Genomic DNA, 18,999 nt, shown 5'->3' on the forward strand with positions numbered 1-18,999 from the left:
AGATTACAGATCTGGATTGTGACTAATATTTGGCTCTCATAGGTGGTTACCATAGAGGGAATCAGTAATAGCATAATTGTCATTTCCTTGGAAAAATTTAATCCACAGATGGATCCCAGCACCCAGCTGCCTTGGTGTCCAAAACTAATGGGAATTTTTACTAAATAAAGACTGATTCAGCCAAAAAAGATGTACTCTGACTTGAGAAATCTGTATCACACATCACTCCAAAAAGTATATATATGCGAGCATTGATTGCATTGGAACACGAGAATTTTCCTAATGGGGACAGAGAGAAAAGTCACTTATTAATTAAAATGCACATTTATATTTTTTCTTTATAAGATGAGGCAATGAAATTAAACAATGCTGTAATGCATGTACAAAGTTTCACTTACTCACTGAATTTATCTTTCATAGTTCTTTATGTAGCTAAATCAGGCAAAAAAATTTTTCATTGAGATTAGGAAGCTGCTTATTAAAATAATCCAGTGTTCTCCAACTTTCTACTTCAAGGAATAAGTCCATGGGAGAGTGAGAGGAATGTCGATGAGAAAGACTAGATTTTTTATTCACCCCTCCTCCCATACCTAAATACTAACCACCAACCATAATTTTATACCTTGGTGTTCCTTTCTTTAAAGATTTTCCTACCATATAAAAATACTTTAGCCTGTGGTACATTCAGTTTATTTACAGTAGAATATGAAAGTAAATCCATTTCAATCCAAGTTTCAGAGAAATAGCATCTTCTTCTGGATGACTGATGTTCAAAAGCAGCTGGAAATAAAAAGTGTTGCCTCTTTGAATTCATATGGTTTGGAAAATTCTTAGCCCTCTACAGATGCACAGATTGAATCATAATAAAAGAAAACATATATAAATGATTAATTTCCTCTTTCCATTTAGGCTTAACACATTTTAAGGAATTAATTAGACCTCTCCCACCTGTTTCTTAGAAGCAATCCAACAGAAAACACATTTCAGAAGAAGGTTGTCTTAGCGGAACCAGCTGTAACTCATCCTCTGTCCTTAGGCTGTCTAGAATTAGCTTGTCTATCTCCAGGTTCTTTTAGCTTCGGGCTACAGCCTGGGTTCCTAGACATCCATCTATTTTGCAGAGTTCATTCAGGTTGTTTATAAATAATACACGACTTAATAAATAAACGTTAAGGTAGACCTCCCTCATGTGAGGCACCATTCCCTCGTACAGGGCTTTAAAAGGCCAGACAGTTAGTAACAGGGCTTGCAGACTGCGTAATCTCAACAAGTGGAATGGATCAGAAATGCATTTGGCTATCAGAGCAGTGACACCGCGTGCATAAACTACTCCACACCCTTTTAATTTCAATATTTTGTTCAGTGCTAGGCAAAGAGGCACACGCTAACACAGGATTAAGAACGTATCTTCAAAACCTAAGCATATTTCACTAGCACCTCCTAGAGGCCATGTGAGGGTATGAGGCTCAGAGGTGAGCACCGGCGCAAACCCTTCCCTAGTAAAGTGCGTTTCACTCCTCTCTCTCTCCAAACACAAATGTACACGGGCTGTGCCACCCAGAATAAGAACTAGATTGTTGAAGTAGTTTGGCAACTCTAAGAGGCCTTTTGGAGGAGTAATAAACTGCACGAAAGACAAATTTGATCACTCGAGGAAGTTAACATTAATCACACACACGTATTTCAAACTCGATGTTAGGAAAAGATTACTAAATGTATTATGCATGCATTATGTAGTGTACACACACATACACAAACTCACACAGATTAATCTGCGAAGTTTCACTACCCAGACCCAGTTAACATCGAATTTAACAGAGGTTTTTTTAAAGGGTCTACATGCTATTGCCTTGTTGCTGGAAATGAGGGCTGGAAGGCGCTGGTGCAGGGGCAAAGCGTGAGTGTCTGTAGGAGTTGCTGTTCCAGAGAATTCATTACTCTCTAATTGCTCCGATTTTAGATCAGCAGAGCGTGCCGGGCGGTGGTGGAGAAAGAGATTGAGGGAGGAGAATGAGAGAGAGAAGAAGTCGTTCACCCTTTGGAGACGTCTGGGTGCTTTGTAAGTAATTTGCGAATGGTGGGGAAGAAAGAGCCCAGCGGCTTTGCAACACTTGTGCGCGTCTAAATCCAGCTGGGTTCTGTGCGCCAGTCGCGGTCTCTTTCCCCATTTAATTTGCGGCTTCTCCGCGTAATGCAGGTTCTGCAGAGGATTCGGGGGGGCGTGAGAAGAAGGGGGGCGCACCCGGGTTGAAATGCAATCCTCTCCCTAGCTGCAGACGTTTCGCCCTGGCACTGGCACCAGCACTTCTCAGGCCCCTCGAGAAACACGCACCGCGCAGTGGCTACAGAGGATAGAAAAAGGGAAGTGTGAGGCTCCGAGAAGGGTAGGAAACTCTGCCTAAGGCCAGGCTGCAATTTTTTGTAGCGGCCAAATCCCGGAAGCGGAGCTTTCCACCTGCTGCTGTCCAAGATGGAGCGCAAGCTCCTCCTGCCCAGCCGGGGCCTGACTCCCGTACCGGGCTCGGAGGCTGGAGGCGGTGGAAGCCGCAGCAGGTTCTCCTAGTTGGCAGAGCCCAGGGCCACGGGTGTAGCATCCTCCCCTCCCTGCTGCGGTCTCTGGGCCGGACGCGCGGCCAGGCCGGCTGCGATTGGCCCGCAGCAGCCCGGGGGCGGAGCCAGGCTGGCCGGTATCTCGTGGGCCGGCTCAAAAGAGCCCAGGATATTGCAGAGCGCACTGGAGCCCTGGCCAGCGCGCAGTCTTCCCCGGCGCCGGCAAGCTGAGTTTTGGGAATTCTGGTTTGCTTTGGCTTACTGGCTCTTACAAACTACTGGATCTTACATGACTCTGTGTCCCCCAACTTCCACTCCATGTCCCCATGCTCCTGCTCCAGCAACAGGTAAGGGCTGCTGTGTATTTTCTTTTCCTCCTTCTGTCTCGCTGCTTGTGTGTCCTGGGGAGTGGACTCGGGCTGCCATTCCCGACTCTACCCTGCCCCGCTGCTCCAGAGGTGCCCAGCTGTCACGCTGCAGTAGCGCTCGCCGAAGCTCCCGAGCCCCTGATCATGCCTATAGAGTTTGTGTGCGCACCAGAACATCCCCAGATCTAAAAATACTGAGACATGCTTGGAACAGTTGAGCAATAGAAACATTTCTCTGCAGCATCTGTTTGTGCTCATAACTTCCAATGCACCAGCTGTAGCGAGATACTGAGTTTGGAGACAAGGGCGAGGGAACTTTACTTTGACTCTCACTCTAACGAAGATAAGGGAAGGGGCAGACGGACAGTCTATATGTAGAGTACTGGTCTCAAACCTTGGCAGACCAGCAATTCTCTTGATCCTTGGCTTTTTTTTTTTTTTTTCTTTGTCATGGCTTCAAGTGTAGCGTCGAGTTCGAAACAGAGCAAGCGTCTCAAAGTTGCTTTGGGGAGGAAGAGAGCAGGAGCTCGAGTTGGAATTGAGCCTAAACACTGAAAAACTTTCACACCATTATGTCGCTTTTCCCTAAGCAACTTATAATTCTTAATAGTACTAACACCTACGTTGAAGACAGCATGGTTTCTAGGGAGCTTAGTGGTGGAAACGACATTTTCTGCAAAAAAGATTGCATCATAACACAGACTCATCGTGACAATTGGAAAAAAAATAGAGATAGGAAATGTTTGTGCCTGGGTAAATGTATCAGTAGGATGATAACCAGGATATGGCTGTGAATCCTGGGGATTTTTATAAACTCAGAATTTACCTCTTAGGAAATAAGACTTTATTTGAAAATGTGTTTTGGGTTTGCAAAGAATGCATATTGCTTTTTATCACCTTTTTCACATTAATAGCCTATAGGCTGTCAGATTTTCTCTCACCAACCACTGCTGTATGTCTGCTGTATATTAGCATGCACTGGTTAGTTTTTTCTTGCTCCTTCCACCCTCATCCCCTGTGTTTTATTTCTGTTTGCCATTATCTGGAAAAATCTCCATGCTCAGGGATAAAAGGTGTAACCTCGAGGACTGTGGGAGGGTGGGAGTTGGGGTCAAGGTCATTTCACTTTGCCTTTAGCCCTTCCCCCACGTGTTTTGGGAGCACTTTAGTTCATGTTATTGGTGTCCCTAGGAATATTTGTTGTAAAGTCTTGTGAATTTGTCATTAAAAGGAAGTCACAGTACTTCCACTTCCATGAGACTCCCCAGTTGTTGAATCTGTAGTTAGCAGTAGAGCCCTTGTTTGACTTTTAAGTAGCTTGAAAGGTTGACTGTGTCTTTACCTGAACAGATGGGCTGCTTTAAGTTTTTCTTTATTTTAGTGTATTTTTGTTTACCACATAAGGTATATTCTTCAGCATTTGTGCATGCTCAATGATGCTGCGTGCATTGTTGATTGTAAATGTTGTGGTGATCACGTAGGTAAATGGGTGTCCCCTTCCCCTTCCTTGTTTCCCCTCCCCCTTCCTTCTGTTTACTGAGCTTCTAAGAGGTTGCTTTGCTAGCAGTTGTGCTCACATAGCAACATGTGCCCAGAGCACACCAGGCTGGTCTATATGGCGTCAGCTGGGGAATAGCTGCTCTAAACACTCATTAGCAGACCTCTCTCTAAGCCCAGCACACTACCTAGCTTGTACTACCTAGCTCTCATCCTTAGTGAGAAACTTTCTTTTCCAGTACATCACGAACATAGTATGGGTCACATTCATTCTTCTTTACTGTTCACAATGACATTTTTCTGTCTTTTTATAATTCATATTGGAAATATTTCCTATATGATAAAAATGATCTAGGGTTACTCATTATGTTATCTCCTTGACATTTTTTACCCATAGCTCCCTGTCCCTTAACATCTACCTAAGATTGAAGCACTGAACTATTTTTTTCCATTGCTTATGCTTAATTTTGGCTCAGCCTATAAATAGTCTTACCATGAACAGCACCACATGTAGCCTCTCAATTTCCCAGAAATATGTTCTACCTCATTGGTTATAGTCTGGGCGAGATGATGATTTGTGTCTTTCAAACTTACATCAGGTCCTTCAGTATTTTGGCTGAAAGGGGGATCCCCCACATTGTTCATCCAATCAAATACCAGTTCTTCTTGGTTGTTCCCATCAAGGAGTCACCTCACTTAGTGTTCTCATCTGCTCTTAATTGATTCTTTCTCCCCAAATCATGTTGATTCTGTCCCTAAAATCAAGATGCATAAAAGCCCAAGTTGCTAATAGAAGTTTTCCCAAATGCTCATGAATTGGTGGTTTTCAGTGAGAGAAGAGCAAGCAAGTTGTCCACTTGCCTAAAGCCACTTGGCATTTGGACAGGTTAATAGGAAAGTCACTTTTCATAGTGGAATATTAAAACAACCTATCAGACTTTGGCAGGTTCTAGATTTTTGCTATGTAATCAGCCCCATGAAAGTCTAAATGCACACACACATATAAATCTGTTTGGGAGCACATCTATTCAAAGTGGCAAAAGTCTCCATTTTGCCCCCCAGAATCTTTTTTCCCCTTTCTGGGTGGAAATGGTAAAATTTGTAAATGATGCTCTGAATGTGGAATACATTCTGTCACTAGCAATGGAAATAAAGCAATAATAGTGGCTCAATCCAGGCTCTTTTCAAGGGTCTAAATGTGGAAAGCTATTCAGAGGAGGCTGGTCGTGTGCAGTTTTGTGGGATTCAGGCTAATGTCCTGGAGTCAAGATTTTTTGGAAAGTCGTAATTCAGTCTTTAGATTTCCTGTGGTGGTTATGCTTTATAATCTGAAAAAGCGCAGAAATAAGTCAGAAGAAATTTGAGACTTGTCTATTCATGGTCCCTAATGCTAACTCAGAAGGAAGGATTATTTTGAATCATGAAAAGGGAATTTCTTGATGTCAGCTTATAAAATGCTGAAGTCCATCAGAATGCAAAGATACAAGAACTATTTAAGTGAAGCCTTTCCCCCCACTCTTGTTTGGGGAAAAATATACCTGCCTCTGGTGTTATGTCTCACCTCTGCCTGGTTTTGTGTAGAAATGCGTGGCAATTTCATGTGCGTAAAATGAGCTGTAAGCAGTGTTTAGAAAGTTCTTTCCGCGTGTCCAGGATCTAGAACCCTGAGGAATAAGAGTCTTGTTTCTTTTGTCCAAGTACAAACTTCCTAGGGAAGCAGACAAAACATTGAAGCAGGTGGAAGACTGGGAAGGCACAGTAACTTCTTTTTATAAAGTAATTCAAAGACACTTTCAAATCGGGCATCATTTAGGTGTCAAAAGCTGCCAAAATGTAACACACATTGCAATTTTCACAGATGACTAATCTCAGGAAAAATGTGTCGGGGCACATTCTTGCATAATAACTTGGATGAGGAGGGAGAAGAGAAAAGACTGTAACAAGGCATTTTTCAAAGACAATGCACCTTGCCTCTCTTTAAGGGGGTGAACAAAAATAAGATAAATGACTTGCTTTTTGTTTGCAGGTGGCTTGGCTGAGATTGTTTTTTGTTAACTGCTTAATAATATGATTTGGTGGAAGGAGAAAGCAAAAGTGCAGTCCTCATTATCAGGGCTTCGACGAATTTCTGACCTTTTTTTTACCTGTTGTTCCTTGTCTGCCTTTAATGCAGGAGATAGGTTTGGTTGCTTGAAATATGGAGAATCACTTTTATTTTTTAATTCTATGCTGCATTAATTTATATTTGATAAAGAAAACACCCTCTGCCTTTTGCTTAGGCTTTTGTTAATTCACCTAAGAGAAAAATAGTGTCTTTGGAGCTGAGAAGGAAAGTTAAAAATCTATAGATAGTTTTGTGTTGTTTTTACCTAGGATAGGATAAGGCAAGAGTAGAAAACTGAGAACTACTGTTTGTTCACATTAGGTATAGGTGAGTGCCTTCTCCATAGGAACATACAGCAAACAGCAGTGCTTGGAAGTGAAAGTGAGCGGACTGACATATATGATCTATTCCTACACAGTTGCCTCTGTTTGGGAAAACACAGAATTGGACTCATATGAAATGAGTTCCTGCCTTATCTCAATCCACTAAAGACCCGGTCCTTTGGCACAAAGGTGCTTACTTCCTAGCCTGTCATTATACATGGCAGTCCCATCTCCAGAGAATTTTCAGGACTCTGATTGCTAGGCAACAGAATTGCGCTCTCTCTCCCCCAGAGCAAATTTGCGTCTTCAAGTCAGAATCACTTGCACTAACAGAGATGTTATCAGGCATTTCTGCAGAGTGGCTGCTTGAAGTGTGCAGAAAGTGGAAGCCAGCCCAAACATTTGCCAGAAATCGGGATCCATTTGAGATGCTTTTAAGGACTTGTCTGCTCAGTTTCATCATTTAAACAAAATAACCTATGCCTTCTGATTTCACCCTTGTCATATTCTCCCATAGTGTACCTGCAATTCAACCGATACTAACATTCTGCATTCATATGGCATGTTCTCTAGATGTGTCCAAGTTCTTGAATCTCCATGTATTGAGTTTTGGATTAACCTTGGAGTTAGAAAGTCTTTCTTCTGCTTAATCACTCGGGACCCTCGCAAGCAGAGAAAGCAAAAGAAGAGAATGAGAGGGGAGCTGTAGACCCATACAACAGAATATTTTAGATTGCTTGCAAATAATAGGAGAAACGGAACCTTAAAGTTTCATGGAAAGAGTATCACAAACAACTAATTTTTCTGCATTTAAGGATTTAATGCTTTTAAGTATAATTTAAAAAATCTTTTATGGAACAAAGAATTAAAAACCCAGTAGTTCAATGTAGGGTATATTTATTTATCTACGTCTGACTCTGTGTCTTGCTAGGAAGTGTTGCCTTAGGAAGCAGAGCCCTTAATAATGACTTCTTTTGTAATGAATGCTCTCTCTGTTTTTGGCAGGACCTGTTCTCTGGATGTCAGCTGAGTTACTAAGGTAACTCTGCATGTCAGTAGAAAGACCTTGGTAGAACCTCAAGGCTCCTGGAGACCCCCAACTCTCCTTTTTTTTTTTTTTTGGTGTGTGTCCTCACTGAGCATTCAAAACTGTTTCTCCAAAGGGTTTTGCAAAAACTCAGACTGTTCTCCAAAGCAGAAGCACTGGAGTCCACGGCAGAAGCGATGGGCAGTGTGCGAACCAACCGCTATAGCATCGTGTCTTCAGAAGAAGACGGCATGAAGCTGGCCACCATGGCGGTTGCAAATGGCTTTGGGAATGGGAAGAGCAAAGTCCACACCCGACAACAGTGCAGGAGCCGCTTCGTGAAGAAAGATGGGCACTGCAATGTTCAGTTCATCAACGTGGGTGAGAAGGGACAACGGTACCTCGCAGACATCTTTACCACATGCGTGGACATTCGCTGGCGGTGGATGCTGGTTATCTTCTGCCTGGCTTTCGTGCTCTCGTGGCTATTTTTTGGCTGCGCATTTTGGTTGATAGCTCTGCTCCATGGGGATCTGGATGCACCAAAGGAGAGCAAAGCTTGTGTGTCTGAGGTCAAAAGTTTCACGGCCGCCTTCCTCTTCTCCATTGAGACCCAGACCACCATAGGCTATGGTTTCAGGTGCGTCACAGACGAGTGCCCGATCGCTGTTTTCATGGTGGTGTTCCAGTCAATTGTGGGCTGCATCATCGATGCCTTTATCATTGGCGCAGTCATGGCGAAGATGGCAAAACCGAAGAAGAGAAATGAGACTCTTGTCTTCAGTCACAATGCTGTGATCGCCATGAGAGATGGCAAGCTCTGTTTGATGTGGCGAGTGGGCAATCTTCGGAAAAGCCACCTGGTGGAAGCTCATGTTCGAGCGCAGCTCCTCAAATCCAGAATTACTTCAGAAGGGGAGTATATCCCCCTGGATCAAATAGACATCAATGTTGGCTTTGACAGTGGAATTGACCGTATATTTCTGGTGTCCCCAATCACAATAGTCCATGAAATTGATGAAGACAGCCCTTTGTATGACTTGAGTAAACAGGACATTGACAACGCAGACTTTGAAATTGTCGTGATACTGGAAGGCATGGTAGAAGCCACAGCTATGACGACACAGTGCCGTAGCTCGTACCTGGCAAATGAAATCCTTTGGGGCCACCGCTATGAGCCTGTCCTGTTTGAAGAGAAGCATTACTACAAAGTGGACTATTCGAGGTTCCACAAGACTTATGAAGTACCCAACACACCCCTTTGCAGCGCCAGAGACTTAGCAGAAAAGAAATATATCCTCTCAAATGCAAATTCATTTTGCTATGAAAATGAAGTTGCCCTCACGAGCAAAGAGGAAGATGACAGTGACAATGGCGTTCCAGAAAGCACAAGTACAGACACACCCCCTGACATTGACCTTCACAACCAGGCAAGCGTACCTCTAGAGCCCAGGCCCTTACGGCGAGAATCAGAGATATGACTTACTGATTCCTTCTGTGGAATAGTTACGTTAAAACACAGTCTGGTGGTCAAAGGCCCGAAACAGTGATTCAGACGACGGTACTGGTGAAGAGGTGGGTGAAGGCAAGTGGCCACCAGGGACTGAGGCGAGCACAATGGTTTCAGAGAAAGACTCTAAGCTCAAAGATTAACGGAAAGCACTAAACATGCCTCCCCATGACCTGATGGCACATATACATGTTGTAGAATAAGTTATGGGGGTCTTGTGTTGCGTTTTGTGTTTTTACAAGACTTGAACTTGCAGGCAAGCCTTGGTTGGGTATTTGACTTATCCAGAATGCTTCTCTTTAGGGAACAAGAATGTTTTTAATGGCATAACAAAGGCAAGACTCTGCCTTAATCTCGAAAAGCTGCTAAAAACTACATGAACACAAATTGTATTTTTGTTGCAGTGTAGTTTTTCCTTAGTGTAATTTAAAAGTCAGTATTGAACTTTGTTGAAAGCTCATGATATGCGCTTCAAAGTGGCAAGTATTTGGCTATTAGCTGCCAAAATGAGAGCCTGATTTTTCGAGGCCAGTAATTTGTTTGCTAGAATTGATTCTCTCTCTCTCTCTCTCTCTCTCTCTCTCCCTCTCTCTCTCTCTCCAGTTACATAAGGGCATTATGTAACACTAGCCAAATGGTAGCCTCCAGGTTGGTTTTTTTTCCCTCCATGATGTTAATGGGTTATCTAAAATTTTAAGTCAGACTACCTAAAGTAAATACCAAAGATAATGCACATTTTTGCACAGTGGAGTTTATACTTAAAAGGGAAGAAAAGATTCCTTGAAATCAAGAAATAATGACTTTGAACCTCAGCAAGACCTGAACTGACTGCCCTCTAGAAAATAGGACATTGTACACACAGCATCTAGTGCTTTTTAAATTTTGTTCTTTCATGTAACTTTTGTATTAAAAGAGGAAGAAGAAAGGGGAAGTGACATTCATACACACGCACACTATGAAAACACCTTTTCTCTCCGGCCGGGTAGTGCTGGTGAGGCTAACACGTAAGGTGAGAGTTGGTGACAGGTTCTTAGATTTTTCTGGGTTTTCCCTTTTTGCACATTCCAAAATTTATTCCATAAGATGAGAGCTTGGTTGAATTTAGTCAGCATCCTCAAAACTGAGCCATCCACCACGGAAGGTAAATTGGTTTAAGTCCTTGCGGTTGAATTCATTTCCCTGACTCTCAGGACATTTCCTGATGGACTTTGCCTTAGAAAAGATGCCACACCAGCTCTCTGGGCTGGTTCTTCTGATCAGTCTGTCTGGAGAAATGCCAAAGTGGGGGAGGCGGCGAGATGCGGACAAGCCTCTTTGGATGTGGTACATCAGCTCCAGCATTCAGGAGGGAGAGGAAAATCACTTAGCGGTAGAGGGTAGGATTGAAAATGTCTCAGTATTTTACAGTCAACAAGAGCCATACAAAGTATAACACAATCACAAAGAAAGGAGATGATGGCCAAAAAGGGTTATTTCTCCTTTATGGGCGCCCACTAATGACTGAATCTGAGCTGATTCTTGTCCCCTGTGGCCCTCACGTGCGGGTCACTATGGACACTGTTTCCCAGAATCCTATCCTGCCCGGCTGCCTAACTTGCTAAAACAATTTTCCTCCACTGTAGTTTAATACTTTTTTCTTGGTCTGAAGTGCCCTATCTGTGAATTCTGGGGTCACTGACTTTTCTTCTTAATTGGAGTCTCAAAACCAACTCTCTCATGGTATTATGTCCCTGTATGCCATTAAAAAACAGCTTGTTCTAGAATCCTGTATTTTGTGAATTGATGTTTGTGACGGTCTCTGGGTCTTGAGCAGCCATATCTGAATGCAGTGCCTGCGATGAGGTCACAGCACCTGCTGTTGTCAGCCTTCCAAGTCCTTGGGTTTGAAACCTGTGGCGTTAAATTCCTGGAAACCAAGACAGAGGTGTCAAGCAAGTGGATGCTGTTTGCAGTTCAGATTGAAAGGCAGGTTTGGGAAGTTGTTCAGAGAGCTGGAGGGACTGGGACTGAGTGAACAAGAGAATCGACCCAAGAGGCAGCAGTTTGGCCATTGACAGTGAGAGGGTACCAGGGGGGCTTCAGCTGCTGCTATTTGATATTTTGCAAAGGAAAATAATCAAACCAAAGAGTATTCAGTGATATGTAAATGAAATGAAGGTGGAGTTGAGAGTGGGGGTGACTGCAGACAAGGCTTCTCCCAGACACACAGGCTGCCACTTAAAAGACTAGAGATACCTGAAGAGGGGGCGGGCATGGGGGGGCAGGAAGGAGGGAGGGAAATCTTTCAACTTCTTTCTGAAACAGAGAAAAAAAAAATCTAAAACTTCTGGTGCACAGGTTTGTTTGTTTGTTTGTTTGTTTTTCAAGAAAATTTTGCAGAAGCTATGTTTTTAAAGTGTACATTTTATAAAGTTTATCAGATATTTTCATATTTAAAGCCAAATGTAAATAGAAGTGTGTAAAGGGAAAAAAGTTGCCATAGCAAGTATACTTCCAGTGCAGCAATTTCTGAGAGCTAAGTACCCGTATGCTACCGGTTAGCATGGTTTTAGCAAGTGTATACCAGCCTTATAAGGTTTGTATTGCTACGTTCTCCGGTTATTTATTTCAGCATGGACTGTTCATTTGAAAGCTTTTTTCTAGTTATTAATATTTTAACAGTTACAAGCTTTTTTTTTTTTTTGTCAAGAGCCACGACACAGGTAATGCACAATATTTTTTTTTGCTGCATTTTACCTTTAAAACATTTGAAACATTTGTCCTTACTGCCCAGGTCTCCTCAATCAGTACACACATGTCATTAGAATGCAGATTGAAGGGACTCACCGCAAATGTCTGGGGTCTATCCCTGGATGCATGTTGCTTCTCTATTGCAAGCAAACCCTCATTGAATTTACTTAGGACTTATTCCCTTTTAAAGAATTCTTTGCCCATATCTGGCTGGGCGTTATATTTTTGGGAGGAGGCATAGACTCTTGGTTATCCTATTTTTTAAATAAAATGTAGACAAAGTGAATTCTATTTTGATTATTGAGAAAGGAATAGTTTTCTATCCCTCTAAGCATATACTTGAATCAGACATTTAAAGAATGTCAGCTCTAGCACTGTAGTTTTTTCCAAATTCCTGGAGAAAGTTTTACCTTTAAGAAACAGTCTGTTAATGAATTATTCTTTCCCTTTGCTTCCTTTTCGTCCTTACAAACTCCCATCCCAAACCTTGATGTTTATTTCATGGGCTGTATCCCCCCAAATTGTTACCCTTGCAAGTACCAAATGTCAGTTCACATTATATGATTAAGCCCCTCAGTAAAGGCAAGAAGCTTGTCCTGAGAAGCAGAGCGAGTTCCTTTTCACTCTGTGTCTGCTAATGTTCAGGTGGAAAAACAAAGTGTTGCATAGTCATCCCTGCCCGCCACGCACTCTCCCAACTAGAATCTCTTTTCTAGCGACGTTGGGTTTTAGCTCTGGCCTCTGGCGAGTTGAACAAACCCGGCCTTGTACAACCGTGATAGTTATTAGCTTCCCATTTGCCGTCCTTTTGTATCTACAGTCTTCCTATTGTACTGCACAAACCATGGATTGTACATATTTTTATATATTATGTCTTATTTTATTATTTCTAAATAAAAACTTCAATGTTGAAAAACTAAGCGGTGCAAGATCTTTGGGCTTCCTCTATGCTCGTGTTGAGTTGTGGGGCTGTGAACACATGCCGGTAACACAATGGGAGAGAAGCCCTATGGTTTGCGTGAATAGAGCCATAGAAAGGCAGGTGCAGTGGGGTGGCAGATTAGGTTAATCCAAGTTGGAGGAAGTCAAGCTCATGTTTTGTTTTTGGACAGAATGACCTAGGTGGAGAAAGGAGAGAAGGAAAAAAAAACCCCAAGAAACAAGCAAACAAAACTAACAAAAAATATAATGTTTAGATTTAGATTTTTGTGTGTGTAATACAAACAATTGCTTTTCTTGGAATCGAGATATTATCTCATTCTCAAAAAGCAAATGAGGAAGTTATGATCGATGTGTTAGAGCTCAGGGGTAGGCAGATTGTCTCGTAAAAGGCCAGAGAGTAAAAGTTTTTGGTTTGCCGAACAGAGAGTGTCTGCCTGAACTCTGCAATTCCAGCCCTGCAGGGTGAGAGCAATGATAAACAGTATGGGGCCAATGGTGTGGCTGCGTGTCAATAAAACTTTATTTACAACTTCAGGTGGCGGGCCAGGTTTCTCAACCTCTGCTGAGATTTTAAAGCTCATCAGTCATGAAGTGATATTAGAATTCAGGTGTTTTCTGCCTCCAAACCTAGTTTACTCCACTAAGGTATATGTTGTTTGAAGGCACAAAGTTACCAAGGACACATGGTCTCAGGGAAAGTATTGCTTCCTCCCTAGCAAATCTGGAATAATTTAACTGCTTTTCAAGATGGGAAATACTGAGAAAACCTGCATTCAGAAATAAGGGCTGCTCCTTACTATTTTTCCTTAGCATACAGTTAACTATGTTTAACTATGTTCCAGCATGGTTCTAGGTTCTTAATAAGTTTTAACTTAAGAAGTTTTAATATAATCTTAATAGCAAACCAATGGAGTGAGTAGGCACTATTTTTATTCCCATTTAAGAAATGAAGGAACTGAGGCCCAGAGAGGTCAAGCATCTCATGCTAGCACACTCAGCTCTAATACACTCAGCTAGTAGGTATTAGAGCTGAGATTTAAACTGAGGCCCATCCAGCCCTGGGCTGTGCTTTTTATCACAACTCTGTGCCTTCCATCTGCAGTGGTTCTTGATAAAAGTTTCACTATCTAAAGTCTTTCTGCTTGTCAGTCGTATCCCCCTAGGTGATGAAAAGCCTTTATTCTTCACACAGGAAGCATACTTCCTACTTTAGTTCTTGGAGAGAGATAACAACTCACAAAGGGTAGGCTAGAAATTTAAGCCTGGATTGTGGGGTTTGGTACATTTCACACTTCGGATTAATCTCACTTAACTAGGAATTGCATGGGCCTGTCCAATGGCAAACTCACAAAGCTCAGTTACTAGCCATACTTCAGGCACCCACCGCGCCAGGGGCCTCTGCTATCTTCCCACAGTCAAAGGTGTAGTACAATCCTGCTGGTGACCTGTCCTACTATGCAAGAGAGAGAATGATGACTCCAGGCAGTGACTTGAAAGCTACAAGCCTCACCTCTACTTGGAAAATGTTTTTATAAAATACATACAAGAAGAGAAAGTAGGGCCAGGTTCAGAGTCTTTCTGCTTAACGCCTTCTTTCCAATGACATCCAAATAAGGCCTCCAAACCCTGGCCTTGCCAGTAGCACCTCTCTGGATGATATTTGTAAAAAAGAAAACAACTTTTTCTGTAGCATGTTCCATTTTAGAGCTGACAAACGGATGAAATCAAGCAGATTAGCTTCCCCAAATTGAACAAAAGAAAGGAAGGGGGAAGGAAGGAAGGAAGGAAGGAAGACTAGCTCTATGTACTTTAACTGAAGTAAAGAAACAAGCCCATGATTAGCATATTTCAAGACCCCAAAGACTTCTTTTTCAAAATAGTTTTGGTCAGGGATCCAAGTCACTGATTTGAGCCACTGTACAAGGGTTGTTATAATGCCTTTTTCAGAAGTTACCTACTTACAAGGTAACACCTGCAAGGTGCAGGTGCAGTAAGATGATCACAATACCTGGCTCTGGAATGAGGTGACCGACTATCCTGGTCTGCCTGGGACAGAGAGGTTTTCTCAGGATGCAGAATTTGCAGTGCTGAAACTGGGGAATTTCTGGACAAACTGGGATGAGTCAGTCATTCACTTTGGGAGCAAGAGAAGCAGCATAGTTGGGGGAGGGGAGAGGTGGGGAAGGACAGGTAAGAAGAAATTGGAATGGGAAGAGCTGGAGAAAGGTGAGCCAGATTCCAGACAGGAATGTAACTAACTAGTAAGAATACTAATGATGAATAATTGCATATAAGTGGCTCTCTCCAAATAACTGAAGTTTATAGCCTCAAGGCATTCATTATTTTGGAGGATTGGTTTTCTAGAATATTATACAATTCTCCACCTTATTCAAAAGGTGGTCTGTGTTATTTAATGTTTCCTCATGTGGCACAAGTTCTTCCTGGTAGGATGTACTTTTAAACGTTTGTCCATTCATTAAGCCATCAGCTGCTGCTTTGTCTGGGGCCAGGAGTCCCCAGGCACCATCTAGGTCTCTCCTTGTGATCTGCTGTGTTGAGAAAAGCAGGTAATTTATTATGAGGACTACATAATTAATACCAGAATGCCAGGCAGGCCAGAAACATGCAGGTTAGACAAAAAGACATGCCTCGAATGTAGGGGTTTTATGGTGACTCTACTTACTCTCAGAGACCTTTTGAATTTTAGATTTGGGATTATATTCTGAGAGGTTGAAGCTATGAAGGGGTCTGATGTCTGAAAAGCTGTTTAATGTGACCAAAAATTTGTCCAGGAACTATTATACGGTTGGTGTTGGTTCCTCCAAGTTTTCGATCTGGACTTTGTCAGCGACAGATCCCAGTGTGGGAAATGGGCAGCACAGGTGTGTGCTCATTTTGTCGTACGCTTGAGGCACGCCCCTGGGTTTCAGATGGTAAAAACTTATGTGTAACTGTAACCACCGGTTATGAAATACTTGCAGCCTGTGTGGTGCTGTGTGACAATACAGTGCATGCCCTCCATGTACAGAAAGCTTTACTTAATGAAATATTTTGGGGGGGGATGTCACCACGGAGTCAGATATTTTTGTAATATCTTATTGGGAATGGTTGAAGTTGATTTTGTCAAAACTCTGTTGCCATGGAAGCTGCTCTTCTGTTTCTTTATGTTAAATGACCTCTTGGACCTCAAGCTCTGCTGAGATTAGGGCTGTGACGTCATCTTTGACTCATCACCTCTCTGATAGGGACTCCTGATCCGAAAGACACCCCTGGGGCAAGTATCTGGGTTCACTCCTGTATAACAAACACATGAATCAAGTTTCACACTGGATGGTTGTGTTTTTTTTTTTGGCTTTCATGTTTCTAATTTTTGCTAACACACGTCTGCATCTGAAGTTGGGGGGAAGCCACTTTTTACTTGATTCTGCAGACAAAGAGAGTATTTCACTAAACAGCATGCAGAGGTGTCCTCAAAAGGGGTTGCATCAGACACGTACACACAGATCGGCAAAAACAGATTGTTTACCAACAGAGGAAGTTCAAAGGCAAGTGCGCACACATCCCTGCAAAACAAAGTGCTCTTAGATGGCAGCCATTCATATGAAAGTGAGGGAAAGTTGAATCAGCGTGCAGGAGGTTTCCTCCTGTTGTGTCAGAAGTGCTCTTGGTGTGAGACCCACGAAGGTCTCCTCCCTGGCATTTCCAGAATCATCTGCAAGTTGCAGCCCCCATGCCCAGGGCACACTCAGTGAGGAAGTTGAGGAAGATGCCTCAGAGTTGCCATAGAAACGGAAAGAAGCACTGAAGCACACCTCTCCTGCATACTCCTTAAATTCATCTGAGTGACTCGATTCAAGGACCAAAAATAAAATGTGCACGGGGATGTAATTATATAAAAAGCTGTGTTCAGTGATAATAAATACAGTATGTACTTTTGCTCAGTCTGCAGCTTGCTTCCCCCTTTCTATTTCAAAACATTTGAAGGATTCAAGCAGGAGTCTTCATTTAAGGTTTAATTGAAGGGAGCCCAAGATTTGGCTAAGGTAATGGTGTGAGATTTTCTTCTGAAAATCCCGACCTTTCTTCTGAATCCCTCCCTACCTTTCCCTGGCCCTTTCTCGATATCTGAACGTGGAGTCTGCTAACACAAGGTCCATTTCCACTGTATGTTCATTTTGGGTCCTTTTGCCTTCAGTTCATTCACCTGAAGGTTTAGGCTCATTCTGTGGAATGAGAAAAATGAAGTGGAAGGAGAATGCCCTAAAGGCAATTAGTGGAAAAGGCTAGCAGAATAATTCTCCTCCCCTTCCTCCTCCTCCTTCCCCTTCTCTTTCCTTTTCTTCCTCCTCCCTCTCCACTCTTCCTCCTCCTTCTTTATTCTTCTCTTTAAAAAAATCCTGTTGCTACTTGCAATAAACACTTCCTTTCCCATTGAAGAGGTGAGGGAGGCAGAAACAAGCATCTCGGAGTGCCCCCCTTGCAATATCATCTCACTTGGGAGGCAGGGCTCAAAATTTAGAGTCTGTCCCTGTCTTTGCACCTTTGGAGGGGTTGAGGGATTCGATTTACTGGAAGAAAAAATTATCTCCTCTTCCTTGTATTCTTTAGTGAAACAAGGCGATCCTGAACCTGCACGTTGGCACGATCCAAAAAGTGCTTAGGCTGCTCTTTCCCGCTCGTGATTTGCATGCAGTTGTGTGCAGTATCGAATTTACTTAGAAAGGAAAATGCAAAAGGTACAAGGTGTGTCTGGTGAGGCAGAATACAATCCTATTTGTTGTCTGTGAATACGCCCTGTCTATTCTCTTGATCTGGAGGATCATGGATAGCTTCTTAGCATTTTACACTGCATGAGGGCCTCCACTAAGGCTTTCTGCAAGATCAGTCCTTATTTCTGCAAATCAGTCCTTTGTATGAATAAAATACGAAAGAGGTTTTCGCATTTTGGAGAGACGGCAGCCTGCAGGTAAAGGTGTGGCTAGCTCAGCTAGTGCCATTTCTAAAACTAGACTGGCCGTGCTGTTTAAATGCCCACTGAAACCAGCTACGTGCTTGCCAAAAAAAAAAAAAAAAAAAAAAGAACTGAAGAATTTCCTTGTGTCTAAGATTGAAAATTTTTCCTGTCATGAATCTAGAATTTCCAGAACTTTTAACGTAATGGCATATAGCTGCCACTCAATGGGAGTTTATTACTTGGTCCATCTTAGGGAGACAGTTGTTAACCAGTTATTACATAAAATTAAAAAGAAATCTGTGCATTTATAAAGCTGCTCATTTCTAACAAAGAGGGTCTTGCTAACCACACGCTCATTTGTTTTGCTTAGTAGCTCACTGGGATTCAGGCGGTAAAAAGAGTAAACCTGGAGTGAGGAGGGTAGGGAAAAGAAATTGCCACAGAACTATGACCTGCAAGAACAGTTAGATGTTGTTTCCTGGGGAGGGTGTGCAGAGAATGCTCCTTGATTTCCACGCATATTTTCTGTAAAGCCCACGTTGCTCAAGAATGGAGTTTCTGATTATTTTGGAAAAACTTAAAAGTTGAGACCTTCTTGGGGTAAATGTGGAGAAAACAAAACTAAACCCAATAACAGCAAAAACAAAACAAACAAAACAAACAACCCCCCTCCCCACCCCCCAGAAACAAACCATCTGAACTCAGAGCCAAGCAGACATTTAACACTGTGCTTGAGGACTGTCCCCTTAGTGGTTATTACCACTGGGTACAAAGGTCTAGAAATTCTAGATTCGTGAAAACAAACCTTTCTGACCTTAGACACTCAAGAAATCCTTCGGGTTTTCTGTTTGTTTGTTTGCTTGTATCGCTTTGGTTTTTTTTGTTTGTTTTATTTACGTTTTTTGTTTTGTTTTGTTTGTAAGGCTGTAGCTGCTGTCAGTAAGCACTTAAACAAGATGGCTGGTCTAGTTTTAGAAATGGCACTAGCTAAATG

The 18,999-nt window shown here is 42.5% G+C and overlaps 1 protein-coding gene across 2 annotated transcripts; it reads left to right on the forward strand.

Annotated features, from left to right (window-relative positions):
* Positions 1-1,963: 1,963 nt before the first annotated feature.
* KCNJ2 (potassium inwardly rectifying channel subfamily J member 2) lies at positions 1,964-13,029 on the forward strand. Of its 2 annotated transcripts, none has more exons than XM_037128076.2 (2): positions 1,964-2,059; positions 7,848-13,029. In XM_037128076.2, exon 2 carries the CDS (start codon positions 8,067-8,069, stop codon positions 9,348-9,350), a length of 1,284 nt encoding a protein of 427 aa, XP_036983971.1. In that variant the 5' UTR covers positions 1,964-2,059; positions 7,848-8,066; the 3' UTR covers positions 9,351-13,029. The 2 variants fall into 2 exon arrangements, with proteins under 2 accessions (XP_036983971.1, XP_036983970.1); XM_037128075.2 differs by lacking the exon at positions 1,964-2,059 and adding an exon at positions 2,731-2,897.
* Positions 13,030-18,999: the final 5,970 nt, after the last annotated feature.

The sequence above is a fragment of the Artibeus jamaicensis genome, unplaced genomic scaffold (genome assembly GCF_021234435.1).
Source record: "Artibeus jamaicensis isolate MK-2021 breed Jamaican fruit bat unplaced genomic scaffold, CSHL_Jam_final contig_1998, whole genome shotgun sequence".
NCBI classification, from domain to species: Eukaryota; Metazoa; Chordata; class Mammalia; order Chiroptera; family Phyllostomidae; genus Artibeus; species Artibeus jamaicensis.